The 21,561-nt window shown below is 28.1% G+C and overlaps 1 protein-coding gene across 1 annotated transcript in view; it reads right to left on the reverse strand.

Moving 5' to 3' along the window:
• LOC142318813 (growth factor receptor-bound protein 14-like) overlaps nucleotides 1-21,561 on the reverse strand; it is a 292,838-nt gene that overhangs the window by 108,758 nt on the left and 162,519 nt on the right. Inside the window, exons 4-6 of the mRNA XM_075355321.1 lie at nucleotides 11,487-11,617; nucleotides 4,602-4,682; nucleotides 2,726-2,854 (exon numbers count right to left, since the gene is read on the reverse strand). Of these exons, the coding sequence (XP_075211436.1) occupies nucleotides 2,726-2,854; nucleotides 4,602-4,682; nucleotides 11,487-11,617 (341 nt within the window). The remainder of the gene's footprint in view (nucleotides 1-2,725; nucleotides 2,855-4,601; nucleotides 4,683-11,486; nucleotides 11,618-21,561) is intronic.

Genomic DNA, 21,561 nt, shown 5'->3' on the forward strand with positions numbered 1-21,561 from the left:
TCCTCATTCTTTTCTGTTCTGTTGCTATTTCTTATCAACAAAATATTTACATAATCCTACATTCTCAGTAACTTATATTCATCAGTTATCTATATCCAATCTTTATTTCTAATAAGTTTTAACCTTCTACACACCTCTATTACCAAACTAAAGCAGAACGGAAAAACCACTATTAAACTAAACCTTAAAGAATTACCACTAATCACTAATGTGGTTCATCTCTACACTATATTCTGTCATAAATTTCTCTAATTCAGCTATTCATCTTCAGCTCTTTCATTTCATATGCTACCAACCTACCTAATTACCAACATCCTCCTGTATCACAACATTTCAAAGGCCTCTATTCCTTCCTGCTTTTCCTATTATCTATTTTTCATTATACAGTGCTACATTACATGCCAATATTTTAAGATCATATCATTAATTCTTAGACCCACAGCCAATAAAACAGGCTTATTCTTTGCATGGAATCTCTCCTAATTTGTGCCAGTCTAGTTTTGATTTCTACCTTACTCACCCATTCTTTGGAATTTTATTACCCGATCAAAAAAATTTGTTATAACTTCAGGTATATCATGATCCTTTATTTTATTCCTCATTTTCCTCCTTCTAATACATTTTATTAACTTTTCCCTAATCTTATTTATTTTCAAACCGACTCTCCTAGCAATGAATCCTTGCCATTCAGGGTTTGTTCTAGATAATTTTCATTTCTGTCAACAAAAAAAAAACCAATATTCAGAAAATCAATATTTTTCTTTTATCTTTCTCCTGAAACCAATTTTTCTTCAAATTTTCTATGCTTCTTTGTCTTATAAGTTGTAAAACAAAAGGACAGACTACATTCTTGACCATTTTTTTAATCTTCTTCATACAGCCAGCCTTTCTTCAACCATTTCATATATCCTTTCTTTCCCTTCATTTTCTACAGAAGAGTTTAGCAAATAAATAATCACTCTCATGTTGAACACTCAAGCTTTAATTTGATCTCAACATACTGTTTGATGATGATCTTTGTTTTCCATTCATATTTTAACATTTTAACTAGTGATTAAATAATAGTGTTTTTGAATTTAAATACTTATCACAAAATGTCAAATATTCAAACACCAAAATTTATTCTAGTGTTATATTTTAAAATGTTTAACTTATTTACATCTTCACATTTCCAATTTAGATATATTATTTTTTAAACTAAATTTATTAACTAAGCTAGTAAAGTAAAAATTTAAACAAAATTCAACAAATACAATAAAAATTATAAGAAATTTGATAAAATTTAATTTAAAAGTAATAAGAAAATAAGAAATGTATTTCAAATTATTTTATTTTAAATTAAACTACATATTATTAAAGATATTCTAACTTAGAATAATAAAATTTATATACTTTAATAAAAACTCAAACGTAAGTTTTGAGGATCTGATGAGTTACAATGTTATTAACTGAAAGTAATATATATATATATACCCAGATGAATTAAAATATCAACAAATACAGTTTAATTTATAGTGTGAGTCTCTGAAGACTCAAAAGTTTGAAACAGCTCAAAAACAACTCACAAATCTGTTTACATGTCTGAACTTGTAAACAGAAGACAGAATAATTATTTAAAAAAAAAAATGGAACAGACATCAAAATGTGCTAAAAAATAAGAAATAATTTCAGCCAGATAATTAATTCCTAAGATATTTTTTTTAATCAGTGCCTGCTTTTACAAAATTAATTTCTAGATGTAATATAAATCTGTTCTATAATACTATATTCACATACTTCATAAAAATCAATGAACATTTTTTTTTTTCAATTTTCAGACTGATTTTTTGTTTAAATTTTTTTCAGCATCATGGTACCACTGCAAAAAGCAGCTGCATCAGTTGCAACAAGATTTATTAACTGGATTAATGGGAGTAAAGGTATGCGGAAACAAACATAAAAAAATATATAAACAAATCAAACATGTAACCTTTTTTGAAGTCTGTTAAAAATCATACAACTAATATGCATGTGACATGTAATATACCAATATTCTTCGAATCATTAAACTTCAATAGTAACAGGTATTTTTTAAATTGTTAGGAACGGTAAAAAAAAGAGCCACAGCAGCTTGATGTAAAATTATAGTTATAACAGAAACAAAAAAATGTTTAACTGTATAGATGAATACTTCACAGAAAACTTACAAAAAAAAAACACAGGTTTAAAGAACATACGTACTTATTTTATAAATCTTAAACTTAATTTTTATCTAGAAATAAGTGTATTTAAAGTAACTGAATTTATCATCTTTCATTGGTTTGCAATGTTTCAAGAAACATAAAACTGTGAAAGGCAAACTAGACCTGCAAACATGTTTTTTTATACTGCATTCTAATTCAGTGATATTAACAACATCCATGAATTCTAAAATCTGTTTCCTCTTTTCTTGTTAGGAAAAAAGAGAAGAATTTGTAACCACTAATTTTTTAGAAGACAGTTTTAGTAACGTATTTATAACTGTATAGTAATGTAAAACCTGTACATTGAGTACAGTCAAATATTATGTACTATTTATTGGGTTTTTCTTTTTTTTTGACCATATTTTGATGAATTTACATAATAATAATATATATATATATATATCTTACTACAATACATAACCTTAGTCAAATAACATATAACATTTGTCAAATAGCATGTATGAAAAATTAATATATGCTTATAACACTATAAACTGTTTTACCTTATAAGATAAGTAGAGAGTTCTGTCCTTCAACAGTAAGAAAGCTTTTGACCATATCTGTTTGTTAGGTTCACGAACCCAAACTTGACTAAATATTGGTGGACACTGGTCTGCATTAGCCAACATATTCTGAAATAATAATGCAAACAAATATTATGGCAAAATTAATTAAACACAGGCAAAACTTTAAAAGTTAAAAGATTAATTATATGCAATTTACAACAAGAAAAAAAAAGAAGTTCAACAATATATAGAAAGCATAACTAAATAATTGAAATACTTTAAATTAGAATACATTATCCATATATTGATCAATATCACAAATGGTTATTACTTCACTAGAATTTAACTATTCAAAAATATCACAAAACAAATACAGTCATGTACATGGAGATCAAAGTAATGCATTCTGCTTTTGATAGAAATACTGAAAGAAACATGCATTTTCTGTTCTCACTACATTTTTAGATGTTTAGAATGTGATCAATATTTTTTCTCAAAAGATAGTCAAAAATTCTCGATTAACACTTCAAGTGAATTACAATTCCAGATACTCTGTTTGATCAACAAGAAACCAAAGAAAAACCACTTTTACTTACTAAAAAAAATTTCTTAAAAATCACTTTCATTTTAAAAAAAATCTCTTTAAACCATTTCCTATAATTGTCCAATAATTTTTTATCTTTTATTAACTACGGTCAATCATATAAATAAATGGTAATGTGTCCAATAAGATAGTGTATATATTAAAACCGCTCTAAAAGATCCTAAACTTATGAGTCAGACAGTTTATTGTAATAAGAAATAACTGTTCATCTCAACGGCAGAACAGTATTATCTAGAAGGTCGGGATCTTCCAGATGAAAAGGCTAATGCCTTCCAGATGAAAGGGCATCATGCCAGGGCATGACATCCCAACTGTAACAAGAAACAGTTGCATAACAACCATGATGTAGTCAAGAAAGCTCTATTTTTGGTCATGCTTCAGCATTAGTTATGAATCTGTGGGCTGCAAATACCTATGTCCAGTGTTTTCTAATTTTTAACATAATAGCCATTAAAAACAGAATATTAATGTTAAATTTTGAGCCAAATTGTATAAAAGATGATAACAAGATGTACTGAGCAATGCGACTCTAACATGTAGTTTAGAAGTTAAATCAGTTAACATATTGCTTGTTTAGAAAGTCTACAAAGTTGAAAAAATTATAAACATGTGAAAGACAAAATTGTGAGCTTGGCAATCAGCAGCTGACTATCGAAGAAACTGAGGGACTTTTCAACTTGTTAATGTCATGGGACTAAATAGATTGAACAGCCAAGTTTGTCATATACTAGATAATACAAGAACAAACCAACTTTATTATGATCTACAACATTTGGATCATACAAATGAGGTCAAAGCAAGAGTATTTGTTGAGGCTACAGTCAGATCAGAGTGATTAACAAAATTCGTAAATCAACCATTTTTAAAATGACCTGTACACAACATAGTACTTAAAATCAACAAAACACCACCTGTACCTTACTACACATGATATATATATAAATATCACACAATCATAGCAGTTTCTGAACAGACTCACATTCATGTTTGACCAGTATAACAACGACATTTAACATGAGGACAAGAAACAAACAAAAAAATCAGCATTACTGAGAAAAACGGAACTTTCTTGAGTATCAGCAAAATCCAGGAATTGTTGATGTATAATGTAAAACTAACAACTGAGGACATGAAAACCTAAAAAAAAAAACTTTTAGATCACTAAAAGTATATTCACCATGGACATTTTATACCATAATACCATAATAAGGTTATTTCATCATGTGATTAATGTTAAAAAAAGCAAAAATAAAAAGAGGAATATCTAACCTGTAATGCAACAGCCGAGCATGTACCAGCAACAATATTCTCACATGCAGTTAAATCAACCATATCTGCAGGAAAGAACTGCTGTAAAATAAAATAAAAACATCAATAATAGTCATTATATGAATAAATATATACTAGATAAAATATATATATATATATATATATATATATATATATATACATCTTCCCCCTTTTAATTATAAAGATACAGGCCACACCCCTACAGTGTTCAATATGTAAAGAACTATATAGCCAAAGAAGTAGAAAATAAAGGGTTCTTTTGATTTTTTAATACATTATTTAAAAATTTATTAACAGAGTAGAAGTGTTTCCATAAAAAAAGTATTTTTTATTTTAAATAAATTGGTAGAAATATTTATTTTTAAGTGTTTCATTAATTTATTAAAAATGAAAAAGGAAGAATAATAAGGCCATCTCTCAGCTGAAATTTTGTGTTAAGTTACATGAAAACAGTTCTGTCATCTGCCGGCCTCCGTGGCGCGAGTGGTAGCGTCTCGGCCTTTCACCCGGAGGTCCTGGGTTCGAATCCTGGTCAGGCATGGCATTTTTCACACACGCTACAAAACATTCATCTCATCCTCTGTGGCATAAATTGTTTGAATACAGACCCGGAGGTAAAAAAAAAAAAAAAAAAAAAAAAAAAAGTTCTGTCATCTGGTTTAACGGCCAAAATAAAACAACACTAAATGTAGTTACATAGTTTCCTGTTCGTACATTTGTAGGAGGTTGGATGATGATTGTAGAATTTTATGATACTTATAAAACAAAACAAAGAACCAATAAAAATTAATAATAGTAGATTCACAGCAGGAAATGTTTGGATGCAAATAAGATTTAAATAAATAAATGAATTTCACTAAGAATCAAATTAATTCAGGTAATCTTAAAAATATTAATTTATACATATAGATTTGAGGATAAAAAAATTTAGAAATTTAGAGAATTAATTTCTAGTAAATTAGTAAACAAATAAGTAAATTTTAATAAATAAATTTAGTTAAAATTAAAAAATAGTTTTTAAGAATTCACTTTTAATTTTAAAGCATTATAAAATACATTTTATATAAAATATTATGGTGTTTTGTTATTACTCCTTAACCTGAATATTTCTATTCCTTCTTCAGCAGGTAAATTCACACTTTACTTTCAATTAATATTAAGCATATTTTTAATATTAAGTTGTAGAATGTAAAGCAAGGATAATTAATACAAATTTTAATTTAGAGTATTTATAAACAGTATTTCTATGAAAATCATAAAAAAAAAATAATAATAATTAAAATCTATACACTGTTACTTTGACCCGATTGAGTTTGATACAATACTGCAAAATAATATTACAAGTCAACCTTGTTCCACAATCAAGATGATCAAAGCAGTACTACTTGGTTATCATGCTAAATTTGTAAAGAAGATAAGATAATTAACTATTATTATAAACCATACGCAAACATAAAATAGTAAAATACAACATAATTTTACTTAATTTATATTTACTATTGTTTGCAGTTACACACAATTTATAAATTTTGTTAAAAACTACAAAGCTTTTTTTGGGTATGTTTTTACACCATTTCTTCCCAGTTTTTCAAGATTTTTACAGTTGGATGATCTCAAGATAGAATACCACAAAAATTTGTTACTAATGATTTAATAAAACATAAAAATTAAATAAGCATCATATGAGCTAAATTTTCTTATAGAAAACTAAATCTAATCAGCCAATGATTTGAAAATATAAATTTGAATTGCATCCTCTCACAATTCATTGTCATATCAAATTATAGTATTTATTCATTACAGACAATTCCTGTTTGATAATGAAAAGGGTAAAAATTACCAATTGCACGGCGATTTATATATATATATATAAAATAATGAGAAAAAAACATTATTTAATATATATTCATAAGTTTACTTATTGGCAAGTCAGCATAAAACATTTTATCTAGGAAAAACAGGTCAGGAAATTTAAATGCAAATGAGCGAGTGCAAAATTTTGTTTCATGGTTTGATAGTCAAACAAAAAAACTGGTGTTCATCAATTTCATTGGAGTTGCACAATTGTGTCACTTCAGAGACCAGCTTTTTAACATTTTATCTAGGAATGTCAATTATAGGAATTATTATAGGAATGTCAAACAGAACAGTTTGGCATCCAAAACTGGTAAGTTGTAATACATTCTAAGTCATTTGACTTAAGAATATGAAATGTTAAATAACACACTTTCATTGTTACTTAACAAAGTAGCTCAGAAATATATGTGTGCAATTTAGTATTGTATTATACGATCTCTTGTATCTCTACTGTGCTTTATAACCACCATCCAAAAATATTCTGTGATGAAGAATATAAAACTTCACAGTATATAAAAATTAATAATATATATATCTTGTATATGATTACTAAACAATTTTTTGTTTTTGATTCTCAATAATAAAAGGTTTTTATAGTTAAGGACTCTTAGAACAAAAAATTATAACAGAGATAAGGAAACTTCTAATTTACAGTTTCATTCACAAATTTCTTTTTGCGAATTAGAACAATTCAAAAGTGTCAGTATGTAAATTATTGAACTTGAAAATTCATAATTTTTTTTTTATGTTCAAGCTAACACAACACAGCAAGTAGCTGGTATTGTTTATATTTTGATAACAAAATTAATAATCATTGATACTAACAAGTACCTATACTTTTCTTTTGATGCAGTTTTAATTTCTGAGTAATTAATTGGTCCAATACTTGATTTTTAATGTTAAATAGATTTTTAAACCTAAAATATGAGTATAACGTAATTTAAAAAAATCAAAAACCCAACAGAATGTTGAATGAGTAAACAAAATAACTCAAACAGGTGATTGACTATTACAGAAATTTTTGGAACATCTCTTATGGTACCCATAAAAGCATTTTAACGACAAATTTAAATACAGATGAGCAAGTGCAAAATTTTGTTTCATGGTTTGATAATCAAACAAAAAACTGGTATTCATCAATTTCATTGGAGTTGCACAATTGTGTCACTTCAGAGACCAGCTTTTTAAAAAGTGTCATCATGAGAGGTGAAATTTTAGTCTATGGTTATAAGCCTCAGACTTATAACCAAGGTTCAAAGTTCTAAAAAAAAATCAGTTTTCCTCAATAAGAGAAATGTGAATCATAATCCGTCATCAAAGTAATGACTATGATTTTTTTTATCTTAATTGAATCATGCAAGCTTAGTATTCTTGAATACTAAAATTCAAGAATATTAAAATGGCAATTACAGTATGATTAAGAAACAATGTGCATAGAAAACAACCTGAGAAATGACAAAATGGTTTCATCCTCCAACATGGCAAGATTCTGGGTCAATTTTTTGCATGGCAGGTTCATTCAAGTAAAAAAACATTACAGCATGTCCTCATCTACCTTATTCATCAGATCTGAATGACTTCTGGCTCTTCCCAAGATTAAAATTAAACAGGAATGATATACAATTTGAATCTATCAATTCAGGACATCAAGGCAGCCATGTCAATTCAAGTGTAAAACCTCACTTAAGAGGGCATCTAGGATGCTTCAGAAAATGGCAAGTACACTGGGATAAGTATGTTTGAAGTGAGGAAGAATATTCTGACCGGGATTAATGTTAATGTATCTTATAAAATAATTTTTTTCTATTTTAAACATTTGCCAAATTTTTTTGTCACATTTTGTATTTAGGCTTTATTTTATTCAGTAGCAAGTCTAAAAATCTTATATTACGTAATTTACTACAATACCTTATATAACAATTATATTACAATACCTTTAAACATAAAACCACCCCATAAAATTCACATGAAATTAGGCAATGGTATCATTGATGCAGAATGGTATCAGATGTAATGTTCATCTTACAGTATATAATTAATTATACTACAAATTAGGAAAACCATATATAAAACGGCCTATGAAGCTATAGAAATAATTTGACTGTTAATAGTTAAGAAGATTAAAGGTAAAATATTAATACTATTAATTAACAATAAATAATAATAATAGTTAATAACAAGATTTAAAATTTGTATGGTTAAATCTACAGATGGGCAATTAACCTAATCATATACTTACATCTAGCATACAAGACAAAAGGTTGGATCATGTCTATAATAACATTTACAATAAGTCCTGACAAATAAATCAAACTTAATTTTGAGAGCATTGTAAGATTTAAGACAAATCTGGTGTAAAAGCCAAGTTTTACTACAAAAAAATTTAACTTACTAGTTTTTTTATAAGGCTATTTTTAAACTTAATTTTATTTATTAATTTAACATAATATTCTGTTTTTATAATTATATGTTATGTTTGTAACAACGAATGTTCTAAAAAATCTTTCAGCAGAAAGCAATAGGTTTTACCAAAAATACAAATAAAAATGAAACAGAACGTATTCACTGATAAGAGAAAAATTTGCTTATTGGCAGAAAAATAAAAACATTTAAAAATACTCAAGCCTAAGTTAGTGTACCTAAGAGAAATGTAGCAAAGTCAATGTATGAAAATGGATTTCATCTATAGTCAATGAATTAAATCTCACAACTCAAAAAAATTATAATAAAGACCTTACTGCAGATATTATGCTTTTAGTAACGGATAATAATACTGCAATAGTGATTAGAAATAATCAGCTATGTTGAAATAAACTAAAAATTAAGAAAAGAATAAAAATGGATTTCAAAGTTTCATTTAAAATCTAAAACTACATTTTTATTTCCCTGATATTTTTAATTTTTACAATGGGCCAAATTCTCCTTAATTCTAGTTTCTACCTTTCTTTTAGTTCGCTCTTTATATCCTAAATTGCAAATATTTTCTTTACAGATCAGTTTATAAACACTGTTCTTTTGAAGGGTTCAGTTTCATCTTCAGCATTTTTAAGGACAATTTCCTAGAAATAACCATGACCATGTTAAAGTTTTAAAAATATTTTTTTTAATATTCCCAATACATGGAGAGTAAAATTCAATTTTTTTCCAAGTTTTCTCCGAGCCAGTTTTTTCTGAAGTAAGGTTGTGTTTCTGCATTTACAAAATCCTTTTCTCAGTTCTTTACCATATGTTTTCATAGTTTCTTGGGAAATTTAATTTATTACTAATAATACAGAAACTGAATTAATTGAATTGAATTAACTGAATTAATTAATATTCTCTTACAATTTCAAATTTATTAAAAATCATTTTAAGAAAATTTTCAATCACAAGAACATTAAAAGGTTATCCCACCTCTTAAATTACTTTACTGGGAAGCTGGGGTGCACTTGTAAATTTTCCTGTACTGGAATGTTTGATTTTATATTACAGCAGACTGCAAGAAATGGTCTATAGCCACAGGCAGCTGGCTGCATGACAGACAATGTTATGAAAAGAGCACATTTATTTCAATGTTTCTGTTGATAAGAAAAATTTAGGTTTTCTTTTGTCAAATCTTACCTTTTTCCATAATTAGATTTTTAACGACTTATTTTCTTGCCATTTATCAATGGATATCAAAAAGCAAGGACCATTTTTGTGCAGTCTGATTTTTATAATTTAAGTTATATTTATTTTATATATAAAACTAAGTTGTTTTTATGTAAAACAAATTTTATGTGAAGGGAAAATTTTTTATTTTTCCCAAAAAGCAGTACTGGAACAACATTCCAGCACCAGTGCACTCCTGATGGAAAGCGATATGTGTTTGGATTAAAGTTTATCTCATCTCTATGTTTCTTTAAATAAATTTTCCAATTTAAATATGAGGCATGTGTTAATTGGTTGTGGGCAATCTAAATTGGAGCTTCTATGATTTTTAAAATGTCAACACTGTTTAAATTTTTTATCTTAATCTAAAACCATAATTAGATATAGTCTTTTATAGTTTCTCAGGTATTTTCTATTTATCAATATTATTTCTTCTTTATAATTCATTTACATTATTTTCCCTAGTGTCTACTGATGATTATTTTTTTAAGAATCAAACTGGCCATATACTTTCGGATTTAAGTAAAAATCTGTAAACTGTTTTTCAGCATTTTCTTGGTTTCTAATATATAATACAAAATTATTAAAGTAGTTTTAATAATTTACTAATTTACAATTGTTAATGCAATTAATGTTAATTGTGATATAAATAATATCAGAGAATTATTTTTCTCTTTTACGTAAAGTTTTCATAAAATATTAATTTATATGCTGATCTATATTTTAACATTTGTACATAAAAATAAGAACATTTCAAAACTACAAAATATTACAGTTAAAATTTGAATTCTACCGATAACATATTGATTTAAATGTTAGTTCTTAACTTTATGTACTTTTTAAAGAGAGAAGATCTAACATTCAATAATGTTTAACATTATGAGGGGAATAGGTGGAAATTCAAGATTAAGAAGGGAAAAAGGGAGGAAATAAAGTATAAAATGTACCTTTATTATTTTTATCTATGAATGATTCATAAGTAAGAATTTTAATTATTTAATTTATTAAATTATTAATCGAATAATATGTAGATAAATTAAACAGCTTCAAGTTACAAAACTGTGTAACAAGAAAATCTAAGCAGAAAAAAATTCACAAGAGATTTGTAAGTTGCACTTTTATTGTTACACTTAAAATCTCACAATAAATCAATTCAGATTAAAGAATTCTATAAAAATTTATACAAAACTTTCTATTAAAAAATTCTAAATACTTAAAACAATAATGTACAGAAATAATTATTAACAAGACTTCATTCTAGTTCAAAAATAATATTTTCAGCTGTGTAAGAAGACAGATTTATTTACACACAACAAATCAACATTTTTATCGTCACATCTAATTCTACTCTTATTACTAGTACATAATAATACCAACCTGTGGATTATGGAAGAATTCATATTTGCGAAAATCTTTCCTGAATACAAATCTTTTATTCTGTTGTTTAGCAACTGACTCCATATCTCTATAAACTGCCAAAACTTCTTCATGGTCTTCTAAACTCCTTTCTATTAAAAAAAAAAAAAAATATTTACAAATCAATGCAATTAAGTATTAAGATCACCATTACAGAATCATCATAAATAGAAAACTTCTTTTTTACTTCCTTGTATGAAGTAAAGGAAGAATTGTGATCGTGAAAAATTTTGGTTTTCAGATTTCAACAGAAATACTCATTTTGATTAGTTTCGGCATGATGTCCGTACATACGTGTGTACGAGGTCTGTAAATAAAGTAATGAGATTGGTTCAGAAAAATGTTTATTTACAATCCAATTATATATGGACTCTATCACCTTCAAAATAGTTCCCTTGGGAAGCCATGCATGCAATGCTTCAAACGGTTTTTTCACTCTTCATGTCAGTATTGGAACTCAGAAACCGGAATATCCTTCAGATGGTTGGTTACATTTTTTAAAATATTTTCTATTGTTCCAGAATGATGTCCTTTGAGGTGTTTTTTTAAAGTCAGGAGCAGGAAGAAGTCGCAGGGACTCAAGTCAGGTGAATAAGGTAGTTGAGGAATTACAGGAATATTACTTGAAAACAACATTGTTTTAAAAGAAAAGGAAAAAATACCACCGGGATATAGTGGAAATACTGCTTCAAAAACCACAATCCAGTAATGACCATGCAGTTCACTATAAATATTTAATCATTAGACAGTTATAACATTTTTTTTTTAATTTTCACTTCTAATACTTCATTTTCAGAACAAGAATAATACATAAATAAAATATGGGGATATATACTGGAAGACCTCCCCCACAGCCATCAATATTTGCTGATCCAACTACTGCTTATGATATTGCTAATACAGCACAATTGTTTTTGGCAATTGTTAAATTTTTCAAATCAATTATGAACAAATTTTGTACTTAGTCTAATTTCCACAATAACAATTTAATCTTTTAGTAGAATTCACTTAGTTAAATTTAATTAAAAACGACTAACATTTATCAATCAGAAAACAACTTATCAATATAATAGAATCTTAACTGCAAACAATTAACAACAATCAAAAGAAAATGCTTATAAAATAATCAAATCATGTAACAAGTGTTGTCCATTTATGTGAATAAAGTTGCAACTTAATTAGTAGAAATTAACTAAAAAATGTACTATATCAGTAGAAATGTACTAAGAAATGATTATCAGAAAAATAGAATAATTACATAATATAGTTTTATTAATTTTGTTATTCCTACACTTCCAGTTTAAAGAAGTAGCAAATAGTAGAAAAAATTGAAATCCTTTCATATAAGAAACAAAACGAAGTTTATTTTCACACACAATTACAAACCATAACTCAATTAAATATTTTATTTTTTATAATACTAAAAAGAAAATTCACTAAAACAATCTCTGCAATATAACATAAAATGTGTAACTTGTATGAAAATTTAGGAACCCTGTGCACATAAATTCGTGTTGATAGTACCATCACACTAACATTTTACAATATGAAAGTGAAATTCTAAGATATACCGCCAACAACTTAAAATAGTAATAACAATTTATACATATTGTAATCCTAAAATATTTAATGTTACTATTGGCCCAAATTAAATAATTCCATATTTACACAGAATATAAATTGCCAACTTAAGGAAGATATCACAATTTAAAAATTGAGAGCAGAAATATTTTACATTATATATTTAAACAAACATTACACATTAACAAATAGTATTGCAGATTAATCACCTAAATGGGGAATAAATACTGAAACTACAAATTAATCCAAATCCTCATCACACCTGAAGACTGTTACACTTTTTACAATTCGCTTTTATAAAAAGTACTTAACAACCAGATTAAAATGTAAGGTTATAAGGAGTTACCACCTTTCTACTAAAGAATGCAGTGCTCCAAGCAACTGACCATGTAAATAAAATTTCCACCAGATCATGTCATCTTTTAGACCCTCTAATCTTCATCAGTTTAGCCTCTGTCAGGATGCCAATGATGCAAATGCCTTGGCAGACTTCTCTATCAGTGTATTTACACAACCTCCTACCACCTTCATATGGCCTCTTCCAACCACAACCACCTACCATAACTTACAAACTTCAACTATCAAATTAACCGATTTGTGGAAGTGCGATCCCTGCACCTTCCTCCAACACCAAAGTTTTCACACGAAAACTCTTCCTATATCTAACTTCAATTAGACTATGCACTCACACCATTACTTGATTGAGTATTAAACAGCAAAAGTACTATCCTTAGACCAACAAAACAAACTGTTGATTGCAACAATGATAATTTTGTCCTACAATTCAATTTACTCAAAGTCCTGTTGTTTTTCATAAAAATCAAGAAACAGTTTCACAAATTTAATAAGCCTCTAACGAAAACATACCCTACTTCTCTCTGCTGTGGTCCACTGTCAGGACTGGGGGTCAATGTCTATACCCTCCCACACCGCAGCTCCATTACAGAGTTCTCCAAACATCCATTTTAATTCTCTACACATCAATTCTCTCCCTAACAGTGAATATCTGAGCTAACCGGGACTCGATGCCAAAACACCTATCTTGGTGACTTACGCATCTAGACCGGGCACTTAACCAACTGGCTTGCTATTCTATCCAATACCACTAACAGATCACTAGTGTAGCCACTTGTGTTGCTATGTTGCATATACAGTTACAGTGACAGTGGCTGCATTTCTTCAAGTGGCTGTACTGGTTGAGCTACCGCGGCGTACACCATCGTACCCCTTAACAAACTGAAATTAAAAAAATCCTGAAAATGTTTGTAACTGTTTATCTGAAGATAAATCAAGCTTAAATCGAGTGAATATCTCATTTAGTACAGTTGGACAAAATGTAATCATTCTTCCAAGTTTTTTTTTTACCTTCTTCACAAGTTTCGAATTTCGAGAAATTTAGAAAATGGGATTTTACATACTCACATGAAGATTAAATACACCAAAAATCAAGTTTCAACCTAGAATTTCAAAAAATATAAAAATTTCATCATACCCCACTTTACAAACTTTAACTCACAATTTCCGAAACTCCTTTATTAGACTAAACTTATACAGTAAGAAGAGCTTGTATACTAATATTATCAATTTATCTTTAGTAGTTTTTGCTGGACATTGATTACCAGTCAGTCAGGACATCTTATTTTATATATATTAAGATACAAGTGAACAAGTGGGTAAAATAAATGTTTATCGTACTAAATAACTTTCAAAATTAACAATATACTTTCATTCCTTTATTCCTTAGGACAAATTGCTGGTAAATTTACTCAAATATGCTTTAAATATATTTTGAATGAATGTGTGAATGATCAACAATAATCAGTATTTATAAATTATGTCTAAATCAGATAGCACTGTCTAATTTCATTGAAACTTTAAAGGAAAGTTCTTTTTGGTGAGTCTAAGGAAAAATGAAAATTGTTGGGGATAAACTGGAGAAGTGTTGCGAATTCAATTCTTTATATTGGAGGAGTTAAAGACATTTTAACTTCTACTAGTTCAAATTAATTTACTTACCTTTGATTTTATATAGTTCTTTACTTCTAAAATATAGAGAAATTAATTGGAACGGTTCATTTCATTTTTCTTCTTTTACAACAGAAAATTATTTAAATTTTATAGAATATTCACAATTCCGTGTAAGTTTTATCATTTTTCTGATGAACATTGTAGTAGCATTTTGAACAAAACAAGTTTTCTTAAAAATCTTTCTTTCTTATACATAGAATTAACTTCACTCACTAACACGGTGTTTTAGTATTCCTTTTAATAAACTCAGAATGAATTAGGAGCTACGCGATTATGAGATGGCTCTCATTGTTTTACTAAATGATATATATAAATGGATTGCATAATGTATTGTTGAAGTACGCCTGTTTGAATGAGTGTGAGAAATCCGTTTCTCTGGATGTGCAGCTATCTTATATTTTTACTCTCCAAAGATATACAAATATTTAAAAAGTTTAAACTGTGTCCAAAAAGTTCAAAAAGTTTCCAAACTGTGTAACTATAGGGAAATTTCAGATGTGTCGCAGGTTATTTTCTTTGTGAGAAAAATAACAATAATTCTAACATAGAATGTCAATTTTAAAATTGCATGAAGTGGGAATCTAAGTTCAAACTCTAAATTTTGATGGAGCTATTCCAAATATGTGCTGTAGAAAATTTTAAGTGAATCTTTTCTGACAAACTGTTCATTCGAATCAATGGAATAAACCATAATGTTCATGTTGCATTAGACCCTCCCCACAAGAAAAATTAAGTCATAATGCTCTGTCAGGTATAATGGTTATTAAATCTAAAAATGGCATTATTACATAAATACTTAATGACTTTCAAAAGGAACCAAGAATATAACTAGCTAATAGATTATCTGACAAAAATTTACTTTATAAAATACATATTAATATTTTTTTTTAAACTATAAAAAAAAGTAGCTACACAGGTGTTAACACCCTTGGCTATTTAAATTATAATCCCCAATGACTATTGCATTTTAATTTTAAATTTATTTTGGTACTATACAATTCGGATAACCCTTGATTGTAATATTAATTATTAAATAATAAGGCGATATAAAATCGAATGAATATCTTAAGAATATTTTAAGGAGAGGTACATGTTAACTTCTTAGAAACTTGAAGAATACTAAAGAAAAATACATTACAAAAGCAAAAGGTTAAAGCTATGTTACATTCCCGAATGTTATTATTAAGAATTATTGATAATCAGGTGTTCATGGCACTTAGACGTGTCAGTAATTTACTGTACTATACAATTCCTCCATCCAAAATAAAACATCTGGCATCTCTGATTAGCAGGCACAGGTGTTTGTTTTTTAAATATTTTAAAATACAATATTATAATCCAAATAGATATTTCACCTGTAATATTATTTTTCTTAATAACTGACAAATCATATAAGTTAATCTTTTCCAAATCTATAGCCTTTAAATTAATTGACAATTCTTTATGCTGTGCCTCTTTAAAATTGAATTAACTTATATCTAAAGATTTCAGAGCCCGTAACTCCTACTCATGTGTTGTAGTGGGCTATCTTTATAAAAAAAATTTACTATTATTTGCGTATATCAAATATATGCCTTCTATAGGTTTTACAACTGTTAGTTTATTATCTTCAACTGTAAATTTTTCTTTATACTGCAGTATCACCAAAAAGCATGGTAATTCTGTTACCCATTTAACAATATTTTCATTAATCGCATGTTATATATTTACAATTATTTTTTGTACCATGTAATGTAATATCTTTTGTACAATTCATATTTACATGCATTATTATTTCATTTGAATATATATATATATTTATTTTACGTACTGTTATTACAAGTATTATTCAGTCCTATCACTTTTGAGGTTTCATTTTGATAAATATCTGGTATAATAATTACATACATAGTCTAATTCTTTCTTAGTTGGAATTAATATCAATTTATACAAATTATAATTTTCTTCAACTTCAGGCATTTCCAAAAAGTATATATCATTATTTACAATTTACTTTGAAAATATTCTCAAATTCTCTTATATTACTTAATTTTAGCTCTATTGGCAATTGTAATATACTGATACTTCTAATATTTCATTAAGCAAATCTTTTGTAGCTAGTATACTAGGGTGCAATGTCTATAACGTGATGCAAGTTAGAAACATTCTCATTCAATAACAACTTATTACTGAAGTCGTTAAAATTGTTTACATTCTTATTTCTTAATTAAATTCAATAATTAATAATAATTCTTCATAATATTTATTAATAATACTATGTTCAGATTTTCATTGATAATATTTTTAAATGATTAATAAATTCAAAATAATTACTTAAATTTCTATACTTATACTATTGTCTGTTACAAAATTTTCTCCTCTACAAACATTATACAATTCATTTCAATTAAAACAATTTAATACATTTATATTTATCAAATAAATTCTCTGAATTATTAAGCAACTTATTCAAATAAAAATATGATATAAATACTCCTTCAGGAAAGTAAAGTAGACTTGCAAGTAACACTTAGTATAACGTATTTTTATTTTATGTACAATTTCATTCATTCATTAATTCTATTATTAGATTATTTTATATATCTTCTAATTTTAAGTTTTAGTTAATAATTTGGAACTTGGTTCTTCTATTAAAAATGGCCAGTTAAGTTTGTTTCGTTCAAATCTGGATTTTAAAGTAACAGTTCATTTAGTAATGTATTTTAACAAAACATAACATTTAAAACATTTAATACCTTTATATACAGCATGATTCATGTTCAATGTCATTGACAATTCGATCATTTAATTCATTTATAATTGATATGAGGAGAATCAATTTTTTACTCCTATTAGAAGAATTCTCCGTAGGATTCTTTCTTTTTTTTTTGACTTCAGTCATTTGATTGGTTTAAGGCAGCTCTCCAAGATTTCCTACCTAGTGCCAATCATTTCGGTATACACCCTACATCCCTAACAATTTATTTTACATATTCCACACATTGCCTGCCCGCACGATCTTTCCCACCTACCTGTCCCTCCAATATCAAAGAGACTATTCCAGGATCCCTTAATATGTGGCCTATCAGTCTGTCTCTTCTTTTAATTATATTTTTCCAAATTCTTCTTCTTCCTTCATTAATTTTCCGCAATACCTCTTCAATTGTTACTATCCACCCACATACTTTTTAAAATTTTCCTACAGCACCACATTTCAAAAACTTCTAATCTTTTCTTCTCAGGTACTCTGACCATCCAAGTTTCACTTACATATAAAGCTACGCTCTAAACATATACTTTCAGAAATAATTTCCTGATGTTTAGATTAATTTTTTATGTAAGAGGATTACATGTCTAACTGAAAGCTCTTTCACCTATGCTATTCAGCATTTTATATTGCTCCTGCATCATACATCTTTAGTAATTCTACTTTCCAATAACAAAATTTCTCTACCTCCATATCATTTCATATCCTATTTTATATTCAGAGGTCCATCCACATTATTTCTACTACATTTCATTACTTTTGTTTTGATCTTGTTTATTTTCATGCAGTCAGTTCTTGTGCAGGACTTCAGCCATGCCATTCATTATTTCTTCTAAATCCATTTTACTCTCAGCTAGAATTACTCTATCATCAGCAAATCATAGAGTCTTTATCTTTTCACCTTGCACTGTTACTCCAGATCTAAATTGTTCTTTAACATCAATAACTACTAGTTCTATGTAAAGATAAAAAAGTAATGGAGATAGGGAACATCCTTGTCGGACTCCCTTTTTTATTACAGCTTCTTTCTTATGTTCTTTGATTATTACTGTTGCAGTTTGGTTCCTGTAAATGTTAGAAACTGTTCTATCTCTACACCTGAACCCTAAATTTTTGTAAATGCTGAATATTTTATTCTAGTCTATGTTATCAAATGTCTTTTCTAAGTCTATAAATGTAATGTATGTTGGTTTGTTTTTCTTTAATCTTCCTTCTACTAATAATGTGAGCAGTAAAATTGCTTCCCTTTTCCTGAAACGAAATTGATCATCTTCTAACACTTTTTCCACCCTCCTCTCAATTCTTCTGTACAGAATTCTAGTTTTGATGCATGAGTAGTTAAGCTGATTGTTCTGCATCCTTCACATTTATCTGCTCCTGCTTTCTTTGGTATCATGACTATAACACTCTTTTTGAAGTCTTACAGAACTTCCCGTTTTTCGTAAATATTAAATACCAGTTTGTATAATCTATCAATTGCTTCACCTTCACTGAGTAGTAATTCTGCAGGTATCCCATCTATCCTAGGAGCCTTTCTGCCATTCAAATCTTTTAATGCTCTATTAAATTCAGATCTCAGTATTGTATCTCCCTTTATATCTGCTTCGACTTCCTCTTCTTCCTCTATAACACCAGTTTCTAATTCACTTCCTCCATATAACTCTTCAATATATTCCACCCACCTATCGACCTTTTCTTTCATATTATAAATCGGTGTGCTATTTTTATTTAACACATTATTAAATTTTAATTTATGTACCAGAAATTCTTCTTAACTTTCCTGTATGCTTCGTTTTTTTTTCCAATGATCATTTCTCTTGCCACTTCTGAACACTTTTCTTTAATCCACTCTTCTTTTGCTACCTGCATTTCCTGTTTATAGTATTTCTTAACTGTCAACAGTTCCTTTTACCTTCATCATTAGCGTTCTTATACTTTCTACGTTCATTCATCAGCTTCAATATGTTCCTCTGATAACCAAGGTTTTCTACCTATTTTCTTTAATCTGTCTAAATTTGCTTTTGCTGATTTAAGAATTTCCTTTTTAATATTCTCCCATTCTTATTCTATATTTCTTACCTTATCATTTTTACTCAAACGTATTGTGATTCCCTCCTGAAAAAACTTCTTACCTCCTTTTCCTCAAGCTTCTATAAATTCCACCGATTCATCTGACACCTTTTCTTCAAGTTCTTCAACCCCAGTCTACATTTCAATATCACTAATTTATGGTCACTATCAACATCTGCTCCAAGATATACTTTGCAGTTGACGAGTTTATTTCTAAATCTTTAACCATGATATAATCGATCTAATACCTGCAGTATCACCAGGCGTTTTGCATGTGTATATTCTTCTATTATAATTTTTAAACTGGGTTTGGCAATTACTAAGTTATATGTACTTCGTGCATAACTCAATAAGTTGGTCTCCTCTTTTCATTCCTTTTGCTCAGCCCAAATTCACCCACAATATTTCTTTCCTTGCCTTTTCTGATGTTTGCATTGCAATTTCTAACTATTATTATATTTTCATCCCTTTCTATGTGTTTAATTGCTTCATCAATTTCTTCGTATACATCTACCTCATCATCATCATGGGCACTTGTAAGCATATAGACATTAACAATTGTAGGCTTAGGGTTTGATTTTATCCTGATTACAATGATTCTATCGCTAAGCTTTTTGAAATACTCTATTCTCTTCCCTACCTTCTTGTTCATTATAAAACCTACTCCTGCGTGCCCTTTATTTGACGCTGAGTTAATTATTCTAAAATCACAAGACCAAAAATCGTTTTCCTTTTCCCAACGAACCTTGGCAATTCCTACTATATCTATACTTAATCCATCCATCTCCCTTTTTAAATTTTCTAACCTTCATACCTTTTCTCATAGAATTTTTAATTTTTTCTTCTCAAAACTTTTTAATTTTCTGGTGACGCCTTCCTTAGTAGTCCCCACCCAGAAATCTGAACGAGGGACTAGCTTACCTCCGGAACTTTTTATAAAGGAAGGCGCCTCCATCTTTTTTACATGAAAATGTAGAGCGCTACAATCTTTTTGGAAAACAAACAGCTGTAGTTTTCCATTGCTTTCAGTGCGCAATACTCAGAAGATTGAGTGATGTTGTGATGGCCATTTAAGTCCTCCTGACTTACACCCTTAACAACTACTGAAATAGCGGCTGCCCTCTTTCAGGAATCATTCCTTAGTTTGGCTCTCAACAGATACCTCTCCGATATGGTTGCACCTTAGGTCCAGCTACTCTGTATCACAACATTCAAGCCCTCTCACCATTGGCAAGATATCTTATAATTCTCAATATATATATATATATTTTTTAATAATTATGTGTACCCTAATTAAATCTTCTTAATATAATTTAATAATATTTCACATCAATTAAACTTGAACGTTTAGTATATTTTAATAATATTTAATATTATTATATATATTATATATATAGACGTGGAGGGTATGAATCGATGACTGAATAGTCATCGACATGCAACAACTCCTTTTCCATAGAGTTCCTCTACAAAATCCCTGCACATAATTGCTCCCTTTGAGATATTAGCGTACCATGCAATACAACCTCAGCGTCTGTAAGTCCTACCTTCTTGTTTGAGTAGCCATGGTGATTGTAAATCATTGGTTGCAACAAACACTGCCCATAGCAG

Source organism: Lycorma delicatula, chromosome 2 (genome assembly GCF_047948215.1).
Source record: "Lycorma delicatula isolate Av1 chromosome 2, ASM4794821v1, whole genome shotgun sequence".
NCBI classification, from domain to species: domain Eukaryota; kingdom Metazoa; phylum Arthropoda; class Insecta; order Hemiptera; family Fulgoridae; genus Lycorma; species Lycorma delicatula.